The following is a 12,197-nucleotide window of genomic DNA, read 5'->3' as shown; positions in this document are numbered from 1 at the left end:
AAATGCCCCTGGTACCTTTTTAGAGGCTTTTTTGGGTGTGCTTTGAGTGTGGGCAAGGACACAGGGGTCCCATGATCCCCTATTGCCCAGGGGCCCCATGAGTTGTCAGTCCGCCCCTGGTAGTGAAAGAGAAAAGTGAGAACGTATGCTTGTACTTGACTTATTACTGTGTTTCTGTAATGATGACATGTTTCTTGATATTTCATGTGAGAATGTTAAAGGTCAAACTTGGTTCCAAACCCTTCCAATGGAAATTAGGGTAGATATGTCATCCCCTCATAAAAAAAAAAAAACTTAAATTGGTCCTTCAGTCTGTAGAAAAAAAAAAAAAATTCAGCAGATACAAATACTGTAGCTGCTTTTTATATAAACACACTTACCTGCCCAGGGATCCTGCTCCGTCCTTACCCTAGGTCAGCCTTTCTTAACCTATTCAACACAGAGGAACCCTTAAAATAACTTTCAAAGCTTCGGGGAACCCCCTTCTAAAAATTCCTGTATCTTACAACTCATGATACATAAGTGTTATGGTCAGTGGGAAGAAATACCGCCTTACAGATAGCTAAAAAGATCAATGGTGTCACTGGGAACTTATCAGAAAGGCAGGAATTGCTTATTGCTCATGGAACTCCTAGCAACCTCTGGAGGAACCCTGGTTGAGAAACCCTGCTCTAGCTAGGTCCCCGGTGCCAGCTTGTCTAGTGTGGGAACCTGGATGTGACTCCTTGTGGCTTCACATTGTGCATGTGTGAGTCGTGCTGTGCTTTGCAAATCATCCCGCAGCCTCCTGGGAGCTGTGACGTGTCCCCAAGAGGTTGCAGGTGGGGAGGGGGGACAAGTTCTGGAGATGAGATGATTCCAGCGGATGTAAGAGTTAGTGCCTGCCGAAACTAGGTGACCAATCCCACCCCAAAAAAATGAACGTCCAGTATTGTTAGAGGAGTGGCGGAGAATCTTGAAAGTGGAACTTTGCATTAAAGGTGAAGTTCTGCTTTAACCTCCCTAGCGGTCTGATTATGCAATTATTTCTGTGCTCAAAGCGGTACATTTTTTTGCCTGGAAATATGTAATTTTTTTTTTTTATTATTGTAGGCCTGTAATTTTTATGAATAACTCACTGAAATCTGTCCAAACAAGAGTCTAGTAAACATCCCGGGTATGTTAAAATTTGATACACGAAATCATAAATTATAATATAATAATCATAAAAAATAATAATATAATAATAAATTTTATTCAATAATATAATCAAACAAAAAACACTGAAATTTGAAATATAGCGCCAAGTTTGCACATCACTGAGCTTAGTCGCAGAATTGTTTTCAGTGTCTGATGACAAATTTCCCCCACGAATCATTATCACTCAATTCTGCAAGTGGTTCTAATTTACTATCGCTGTTCTCTAGCCGGTCTAAAACCGATTTTGACGTAAAGGGGCGCTTTTTGGACGCCATGGACGTTTCTCAGTTTCCAGGCAGAAAGAACCGTAAAAATGCAGGCAGGGCGCCGGACAAAGCACTCGGGACAAAATGTATGTGAAATGGTTTGATACAGGAATGTTATACTATGTAAGCTCGAAAGGGCAGGGCCCTCAAACCCCTCATGTATTGTATTGTTACTGTCTTGTCTCATGTTCTGTCCCCCTGCTACTGTACAGCGCTGAGCATACCCTTTGGCGCTATATAAATACTGTATAATTATTAATTACTATGTGATTTTAGTGTATTTTGTGAATGTCACCTTTTCACATTTTTAAATTTCCCGCCGTTCCGTCCCCCGTATGTCCTAATGTCGCAGGGGACGGAACCCAGATGACAGATGCCGGCATCGGCCGGAGGACATTGCCGGGGACACTGCAGGGGGGACATCGCGGGAGCGCAGGACAAGGTAAGAGAAGAAGAGATCTCGGAGCAACGCCACATGGTATTCCCAAGTGTAGCTCGGGGTTACCGCTTGTGGTGCTGAAACTTTACCCCGAACTACACTCGGGAATACCGCCAGGGAGGTTAAAGGGTTTAGTAAAAGGTCCACTTCAAAAAAGTCACTTAATTGTTTGTTTTTCTTCCAAAAGTTCCCTTTTGACATTGGTTACATAAAATGTCAACTTTCCCAAGTGTGCTTATTTACTCTTAGTCTTAATACTGACATGGATTTGAATGTGTTATGAACGGCTTGCAAGTCTATTCAGTGTGGGAATAAAGTATAACTTGCTTTGCTGTGGTTTAACAAAGGAAAAAAAGACTGTCTTTGTGTGTTGCAAGTTTTGCATTATGATGTAATGATAGGTTTGTCCTTCATAGATGAATAGGATGAGAAGACTAAGCCTTGGTGCATGGGAGTACTTTGTGATCTACTGTTATATGACCTTGTGGTAAACACTGCCTTTATGTTATTAATATTTTGCAAATGGCGACCAATCACAATTCAGCTGTTGAGTCAGTTGATGCCTGGTTGTCATGAGTTGGCACGTTGTGTTTTTAGCTTTCTGCCTTGTTGAAGTTGACCTTGCAGCTTTGAATACATGTGGAATACTTATGCTCTTCTGCCGTAATGCTGGATAAGTATCTTCACTAAAGTCATTCAGTGTATCACCTCATCCTCTGAGGGAAGTATGTATATTTCCTCTTTGCTCCAAGGAGGATCTTAAAACATGACCACCACCAATATTCTCCAAAGTTATTCTTCTGGAGAGGGGCCAACGTTGCACATTGGGACCTGGGAAGCGCACCCAAGTTTTGACCAGGTAAAGGGAAAATTTAATGACTTCAGTTTTATTTTTAAACTCTAACGCACCATTCACCACCATCGTAAGGGGGAATGGTTCATTCACCACCATCGTAAGGGGGAATGGTTCATTCACCACCATCGTAAGGGGGAATGGCTTCATCCACCACCATCGTAAGGGGGAATGGCTTCATCCACCACCAATGTAAGGGAGTACATCTCCAATGTAAGGAGGGGGGGTGTTCTCTACTGGCAACCAATGTAAGGAGAAATTTCTCCATTTGCCACCACTGTAGGAGACACATCCACTGGCCACTGGTGTAAGGAGGACAGTAATGGACACTGTCTTTGTTTCTGAAGCCAGGGGTTTTTGTAAAGTCAACTGCTCCAATTGTTGAAGCGGAGTTCCACTCATCCTGTCAAAAAATAAGACTTTTATCTATCTTATCTATCTATCTATCAATCAATCATCCATCCCTCTATCCTATCTATCTATCTATCTATCCTATCTATCCTATCTATCTATCTATCTATCTATCTATTCTATCCTATCTATCTATCATCCATCCCTCTATCTATCTACCTACCTATCTATTCAGTCGTATCCAACCCTTGGCGATTGCATGGACCGTCACTCGTAAGCAACTTCTTCCATGAATTCTCTTAGCAATTATTTTTACAGGGTAGGTTGCCAGGTCTTTCCCCAACCCCTACCATGCAGGAGATCCCGCATGGCCAGGGATGAAACTAGGACAATTTAGACAGGAGCCAGCTAACCTACCAGCATGTCTTTGGAGTGTGGGAGGAAACCAGAGCACTCGGAGGAAACCCACACAAGCACAGGGAGAACATGCAAACTCCATGCAGGAGGCGCCATGGTCGGGAGTCGAACCCATGACCCATTTACTGCAAGGCAAAATTTCAAACCTTGGATATACCTGTAGGAAATGTTTATTAGATGGTACATGCAACGCTTTTATAAATATGCCCCTTTGTTTGCAAAAGCCTACACAGCGGTTTAGACATTAATGGCGGTGTGTTGAGTTACTTTGAGGGGACAATACATTTACATGTTATACAAGCTGTACACTGACTACGTCACAAGTGTCATTTCTTCAGTGTTGTCACATGAAAAGATAGAAAACAATATTTACAAAAATGTGAGGGGTGTACTCACTTCCGTGAGATACTTCTATATATATATATATCCTGTGTTGTCTGACCTTTACATGGTGTCACTTCCTGTATGTTGGGCAGAATAATCAAGCGATGTACCTCTGGTATCCATAGCCAGGAAGATGCGGCTTTCTCAGATTTCTCTGGTCTTGTGTTACAGTGTTTAGTTGTTTTTGTTGTCTAGAAAGATCAGAAATAGCTTGGCTGGTTTCCTGGTGGTGTGAATGTCTTGTTCTGTGCAGAGGGCACTGTGTACATAGAGCGCTGGGGAGAAATGAAGGAGCTCGCAGTCACATGACACAGCGGTGCCAGGCAGGACCAGCATAGCCCGTCCTGGAGTCATTGTTTGGTCATTACCTGCATCTACATCAGACTATTCTGACCAGGGACTGATGTACCATGGCTGTTCAGGAAGGTGAGTGAGTTGTATACAGGCTGGATCATGATATATACTTGTACAGATAGGGTGGGATCTGCTTGCATGTCCTATAGGTGCACAGAGGCGGCTCAGGAGCGAGCATGCATGAGAACGCCCAGAGTAAGCAGCTTGCTCTGGGGGTACTCAGGAGGTGGCAGGAGCCAGGAGCGCCGGCAGAGGAACTGAGAAGAGGAGGATTGTGGCTGTTCTGTGCAAAACAATTACACAGAGCAGGTAGGTATGACATGTTTGTTATTAAAAGAAAAAAAAACCTGAACCTTTAGTATCACTTTAACAGGTTGGCTGGAAACCACACAGTCCACTGTTAATATGATTATTAACCCTTTTTTCCTAAAATAAAAAAACAGGTTTATACTTACCTGCTCTGTGCAATGATATTGCTCAGAGCAGCCCCCGAACCTCCTCTTCTAGGGTCCTCTGCTGGCGCTCTCTGCTCCTCCTTTTCTGTGAGTGCCCCCATGGCAAACCTACTATGGTGGCATTCATGCAGGCGGGCTCCCAATCCAGGGTGTGTGTGTCCATAGACACAGCGTGGTTTGGCCTCATCCCCCGTTCTCTCCTCACCCCCGCACCGTTCTTTTCTCCTCTCAGACAGCAGTTCCTGCTGCTGTCTGATCCTCCATTGAGACCAGGAAGAGGAGAGGAGAGTTGCAGCAGATGGTAACAGCATGGATCGAGAATGGTAAGTGTATGTGGGGAGGGGGAGATGCTGTTGAAAGGTTTTTTTTGGGGGGGGGGGGTTACCTTAATGCAGAGAATGCATTAAGTTAAAAAACCTTTTGCCTTTAGAGCTACTTTTAAATCTCTCCTGTGAAGACCAGAAGTTCAGGGAAGCAGCACTGAAGAAGCGGGAACATTGTTGTCATCATTGAAAGCTGTAAACTGCAAGTTTTTAAGAAAAATAGTTTACTGGGAGAGGGGGGTGTTTACTTTATTGTGCTCAATCTTTTAGACTGGAAAACAATGAGGGTTTGCTACTACTAGGGGGGAGATTAATAAAAAGTGTCTGAGAATATGCGATCTCAACTGGTGCTGTTGCCTATAGCAAACCGATCAGCTCCTATTTCTCATATTTCCATACAGCTTAGAAAATGAAAATGTAAAAGCTTATTGGCTGCTGTCCAGTGTACATGTCATGTGTCCGTGACTCTATGTTCACACTTCAGCAGGTTTGCGGCCCACCTTTGCGCATACACAGAATCCCATTCATTTTAATGGGCTGCTGTGTTTGCGTTTGACGCAGAAAAAGTGTGCCTGCATCATTTTAACAGGAAAAATCGCATGGTGCGGTCACCGCGCCCCCAAATGCACTGTGGGTTGAGATGCATGGGGGTGCCATTAATAATGAATGGCAACCCCACCCATCTCTACAGAGCAGCTCGCTTGGCTGCGGGTGTGTGCGGGAACAGCTGCACTTCCTGCATCCCGCTCAAGTGTGAACCTGGACTTGAGGCTGAGGTCTAGTTAAAATGTTTTTCGGTGTAGGGACATAACTTGCCTTTAATGCCGTGTATTCTACCTCCTGCTGGCTGCTGTCAGAATCCTCCTTCTAGGTATGCTGGGGGCATCAGAGCATAGCAGTGAAGTTCTGGTGCTGCATAGGCTAACCACCTCAGCTCTAAGGGTTCATTCACATGTCAATCAGGGGCCGCCACTGCTCTGAAAAGTGAGTGAGGCAATATATCTCCTGATTTAACCCTATCATTGCTTTACTACTGGACCGCAGTCATGTGTATTGCACATGGGTACGGCACAGCCCCATAGAACTGCATTAGTCACATTTGGGGGCGCAATCACATGCTGTTTAAATTTTGCTGCCGTTAATGTATAGCCCTGAGCTGCTATATGTTGATGTTCAGGTGGGTGTTTGAGAGGAGGGAGAAGTAAAACCACTGCTCAACCACCTGGTTTTACTGCCCCCTGGCCGCAAGTGTGGACGAAGGCTAACAGTGAAAGATTACGACACTCACCCCTCCGCTTCTGCCGCACTCGACTACTCGCAAAACGCCTTGTATTTGCTTTCCGTGAATGAAGGAGGGGAATCCTGTCATTTAGCTGCCTCTCCTCCATTCACAGAACGCTTTGCATTCTGTGAAAATGATACAAGAAGATGCTCACAGTGTGCAGTGTAACCAGCGTAAGTAATTTCAGTCCAGGAGAGCAGCCTCTACAACTGCGCAAGACTGAAACTGTTCTTTCAACAAAAAAAAAAAAAATCCTTAAACCAGTTCTCTGTAAAAGAGGAGCTAAGATACTCCTCTCTCTGGTTGCGCATATTTGTTGTCTTTGCACCATTTCAGTGCTGCAACCTCTGGCAGGTTTGTCAAGCTAAATTCCAGGTCTGGATATTTTTACTTTGTTTCATTGATCCAGCTTGAACCACGTACTTACAGCATACCTGTGGGATCCATGTGTTAGTAGTCACCACTACTACAGTGATCAGCGCTAGCTTCCAGGTCCAGTGTTACTGCCCTGCTGCATTGTGAACACAGGAGGTCACTCACTTAGCATGGGTGCCATTCACTTTGCATTTTCTCAATAAATGTAAAGCATTCTCTGATTGGACCAGGTAGAGTGGTGACATCACAACCTCCATCTCATCCAATCAGCAAATACTTTGCATTCATTAACCGCTTTCCCGCCTCCCTATAGTAGAAATACTGCTACAGGGCTGCGCAAAATCACGTATATATACGTAATTTGCATTTCTGGGTAGGGGGCACGTGCGCACCACCCTACCCGCGCCATCATCGGCAGCTAGGGATGTCAATCACTGGGTCCCGGACGGAGATTCTGTGCCGGTACCTGGCGATTGCCAAGTAACACTAACAAAGGAGAGACCTGTGTGTAAACAACACAGGTCTCTCTCCTGCCAGCAAGGACATGCTGCTGTGTATTTCTCTGCACAGCAGAGAGATACCGAGCAGCATTTCTCCCTAGTAAATAACACAGCACATGATGTAAAACAGCACACAGTTAACCCTTTGATCGCCAAGATATTAAGCCCTTCCTGCCCAGTGTGAATAGTACAGTGTCAGTGCTTTTTATTAGCACTGATCACTGTATTAGTGTCAGTGGCACTTAGTTCCCCCCCAGTGTCAGAATGCCCGTTGCAGCCCCACTATAAGTCGCCAATTGCCGCCATTACTAGTATTAAAAAAAATATATAGTATCAATACTGCCATTTGTAAACGCTATAGCTTTCAAGTAAACCAATTAATTTACACGTATTGGGATTTTTTTTTCAGCAAAGACATGGAGCAGAATACATTTTGGTCTAAATTTTATGAAGAAATTTGATTTTTTTTTTTTTTTTTCTGGATATGTTTTATAGCAAAAAGTCAAAAATGTTGTTTGGTTTTTTTTTCAAAATTGTTGGTCTTTCTTTGTTAGTGCAAAAAAATTAAAACCGCAGAGGCGATCAATTACCACTGAAAAAAAGCTCTATATGTGGGAGAAAAAAAGGATGTAAATTTCATTTATGTACAGCATTGCATGACCGCGCAATTGTCAGTTAAAGTAACACAGCGCCATAACGCAAAACATGGCCTGGTCATGAAGGGGATAAATCCTCTGGAGTGCGAGGGGTTAAGAAAAGTGTTCCTCAAAATGGTATTTGTGCCAAGCGAGCGATCTCCTGTATTCACTATGCAGCAAGGCAGCTGCTCAGCACGGGACCTGGAGGACACTGAGGATCACTTTAGTAGCCATACCTACTACACTGATTTCCAGCGTCCACAGGGAGCGGACGGGTATGACACATACATATGTATATTTGGACAAACTGGACCGTTGTAGCTATGCAGGAAAATGCATCCCTAAACCTCAGCTTTCAGCATTTGATGTTTCTCGGAGTGATGGATTCTTGTGTCCCCAATGCATTGTGTCATTCTGTCTGCTGACCCCTATGTCACTGCTGTGTCCTGTATAGACATAGATGCAGGGTGGATAAAAATCAATGATTTAAAAAAAAAAAAAAAAAATCGGATTTTTTTTTATTTAAATCAGATTTTTTTAATTTAAATCAGATTTTTTTAATTTAAATCGGATTTTTTTTAAATTAAATGCTTTTTGAGGAAAATATATTACCATCCAAAGGTTATTCCATCATGAAATAAAGATTAGTTTTTTAATTATGTAGAATAAGGCTGTATATGTTTAATTTTTTTGGTAAATAAATTCCATGAATCCATTCACAATGTCATGCTCTTCCAGAGGTTTTTGTAAGATTATTGGGCAGTTTCTCTGCCTACAAGATATTATCACAGATGCTCGGTTTACTTTTGCGGTTCTCAAAACTGAATTTGACTCAGCGGAGATCACATGCTTCTTCTTCACAGCAAAAATGTTATAACATGAACAGAGTTAAGAAAAAGACCTTCATCCTAACTTCTACAAACCTATGAATACAGAATCAACCCCTTCAGTGCTAAGTTTCAAGAAGTTCAGTGAATAGAATAGAAACAATATTTTTCTGGAGTGGAATAGATCTGCACAAGAAGAAAGTGAAACTAAGTGTGAGGGGGAGGGGCTGACAGTCTAAGTTTCCTAAAATATATATATTTTGTTTAGCCAAATTAGTTAACAAACATGGATGTTTAAGCCAATCACATCTGCTGGAATGTTATTGTTTCAGTTGAATAAATCTATTTAAATTGTTATTATTAAGGTAATGATTATTTTTCTCCTTCCTAAGTACAACAGACAAGTTGTCCAAATATGAATGATTAACCTATTAAACTGGGGATAAAAAACTAATATGAAAAGTTGTTATTCTAAAAATCTTCATCTACTTGCATATTAAAGTTATACCAGCAAGAATTAGTCTTTATGTAGAAAACTAGGATTTAAATCAAGCCTTACTGACTAGTGATTTAAATTGTGATTTAAATCACTTTGATTTAAATCAAATCCACCCTGCATAGATGCCAGGGGACAGAGGACACTGCAGAGGTAAGTATAATACATTTTCTTTTGCGGATCACTCTTTTTTTTTTTTTTAAAACTGTATAAAATAATCCTTAACATGTTATAGTCATTTTCAACATCTCTAAATCTGCACCTTCATTAAAATAGTACCTGTTGCGCCTTTCAAGATCTTTGTTCAGGTACTTCCTGTTATGGGATGACAACCCTTTTTCTTGCTGTCCTTCTGCGTTGTCACCCTGTCACACGTGATTACAAGTTGCCATGCCAATGCTTTTTTATTCAGCCATGGTCCACTGTTGTCATTATCATGGACCCCTTCTGGGAATTACCATGCAGCCTGGGCTAGATCAGGTTTATGTAGAGAGGAAAGGGCTGCAAATAGGCTGGAGGAGATAGCAGCATTGAAAAAGGAAGAGAAAAGATGAAAAGAGGGCAAATGTTTATGATTGCGCTTTTGAAAATTGTCATCTGTTACAGAGTAAGATGTATTTTAACAAAGGGAAAAGAAAAAAATCTTCCCTGCTTGTACTGCTTCACCCGTCGGGTTGCTATGAGCTGCAGTTTGTGTGACTTGCAGTTACATTTAGTTGATGAGACCTTTTATTTGCTCATCTTGAGGATTTTGTAGATGGAAAACATTGGGGGAGAATTGTGAGATGGGGAGCAGGGTCATCCTCCACCATGCCGTAACACCCTGGTATTTTTTTCTTACCTTTTTTTCAGAAGTCTTTTTTGCCTTTTCTGTGACATCATGGCAGCTTTTTCCCATCCCGGCAGTGGAGTGGGTTCATTCTTCCAAGACGTAATGATGTTTTAACATCCTTTTTTTTTTTTTTTCTTTCTTATGATAAAGTGGTAAAGGGCTAGCAGTATGGGGAAAGGTAGAACCTTTGTCAGGTTTGATTTCTGTCTGTATCTTTCAGATACCCATCGTTCTCTTTTCAATGCTTTCATAACAAAAGAAAATGCTTTATAGCAGCCATTGTCAACCAGGGTTCCTCCAGAGGTTTACTGGGGGGTTTTTTGAGCTGTGACCTCCCAACTGATGGTACCTGCATGGTTCTGGATCCAGTGCCACTAGGCAGAATGACACCAGTGATCTTTTTAGCTGTCTGTAAGAGTGGCATTCTGATTACCACTGTAAGGAACATTGTTCAACATAACCACCAATGTAAGGGACATTCTTCCCACTGACCATAAATGTGAGACATTCTTCCCGGTGACCATCGTTGTAAAGGACATTCTTCCCACTGACCATCATTGTAAAGGACATTCTTCCCACTGACCATCATTGTAAAGGCCATTTTTCCCACTGACCACCAACGTAAAGGACATTTTTCCCACTGACTACCAATGTAAAGGACATTCTTCCCACTGATCACCAATGTAAAGGACATTCTTCCCACTGACTACCAATGTAAAGGACATTCTTCCCACTGACCATCAATGTAAAGGACATTCTTCCCACTGACCATCAATGTAAAGGACATTCTTCCCACTGACCATCAATGTAAAGGACATTCTTCCCACTAACCATCAATGTAAAGGACATTCTTCCCACTGACCATCAATTTAAAGGACATTCTTCCCAATTTTCTTTATTAAAAGTCTCGCAATCAATAAACATAAAATATTATACAGAATATAAAAAAATTATATATATTTACAGCAAAACGAAAATAAACATAGCAAAATCTGCCGTCAGACAAAAGCAAACGTCTCAGAAATGAACATGACATAATTGGGGAAATAAATCGTACTACCACTCACATCACTACACCAGACATCAAACCTGTGAGGTCAAGAAACCACCCCGCCCCCCTTATGCATGCAGCCCTTCTTCAAAAAAGATCTTAATCAACAAAAACTACGGGAGTGAAAAGAACAGCATAAGGAAAGACCCCCTCACCCAGAGATGGACAGTTCACCAAAGGCAGGTCTGATATTCCTCCACGCCCTTATATAGACCGCCCGAGGCTCCCTGCCCTTCTCAAGACCCCGAATCTTCCCAACCTCACCCAGAATATCGTGCACCACCACCTCTACAGGGAGGACTTTCTTCCGGATGGTAATCTGACACCGTGCGTTCCATGTGAAGTAACGGACAACTATACTAACTAGAAAAAGTGTATCCAAATCAAAGTCCCAGTGAGCTGGGAATGCCCCGTACACCCACTCTGCATAACTCATGCGATAGAGAAAGGGGATGCCCAGAACCCTCCCCACCCTTTTATACACCTCTATGTTAAAGGGACACAGGAGCAGAAAGTGGTCCATAGACTCCACCTTACCAACACACTCTGCTCTAGGACAATCTCGATCATCCACAGGGCGGTGCTTCAGGTTCCCTCTCACATAGAGCCTTCCATGGAAAGCGAGCCAGGCTTGATCCCTAAACTTCAAAGGGATTCTCTCCAAGTTAATTAAACGCAATCCCTCCCTCATTACGGAGCCTGGGCAATCCTTTAAGGCCAGTGACACACTGAAAGCAGAAGCCAAAATCCTCTCCCCCAGAAGCTTCCTGGGAAGGGACCTGATATCCTCCACTGTCACCTGCCACTGCCGAAGTATTTTCAGACACGGGGCAACATAAGCCGGGAGCTTGCCATGTCGGACTCTCAGACTTTTCACTGGCCCGCCATCTTCCCAGCAATGCAGAAAAGGCCTAAACCAAGACTGAAAAATACCCACCCATCCCGGCGGGGTCTCTGCTAACATATTACCAAGATTGTACTTTAAAAAGAGCAAAGAAAAGAAAACTATCGGGTTGACCATTCCTAGGCCACCCTCCCGCCTGGACAGGTAAGTTACATTGCGTTTGATCAGGTTCAGCCTGTTTCCCCATAACAGTTGGAAAAAACAGCTGTAGACCCGTGCATAGAGAGATACTGGCAAGATACAGACGAAGCTGACATATAAAAAGATCGGG

At 42.7% G+C, this 12,197-nt stretch overlaps 1 protein-coding gene across 2 annotated transcripts in view; it reads left to right on the top strand.

Annotated features, from left to right (window-relative positions):
- The first annotated feature begins 4,174 nt into the window (after positions 1-4,174).
- Positions 4,175-12,197, top strand: part of LIPE (lipase E, hormone sensitive type) — a 59,660-nt gene continuing 51,637 nt past the window's right edge. Inside the window, exon 1 of one of the 2 annotated variants that reach the window (XM_089687380.1) lies at positions 4,175-4,315. In XM_089687380.1, the coding sequence (XP_089543506.1) occupies positions 4,300-4,315 (16 nt within the window). In that variant the 5' untranslated portion in view covers positions 4,175-4,299. The remainder of the gene's footprint in view (positions 4,316-12,197) is intronic. The other variant, XM_089687381.1, reaches the window with a different exon arrangement.

Source organism: Staurois parvus, unplaced genomic scaffold, assembly GCF_062004578.1.
Source record: "Staurois parvus isolate SC_StPar_1 unplaced genomic scaffold, SC_StPar_1.0 ptg000423l, whole genome shotgun sequence".
Taxonomy (NCBI): domain Eukaryota; kingdom Metazoa; phylum Chordata; class Amphibia; order Anura; family Ranidae; genus Staurois; species Staurois parvus.
This window is presented reverse-complemented; position numbering and strand designations above follow the sequence as displayed.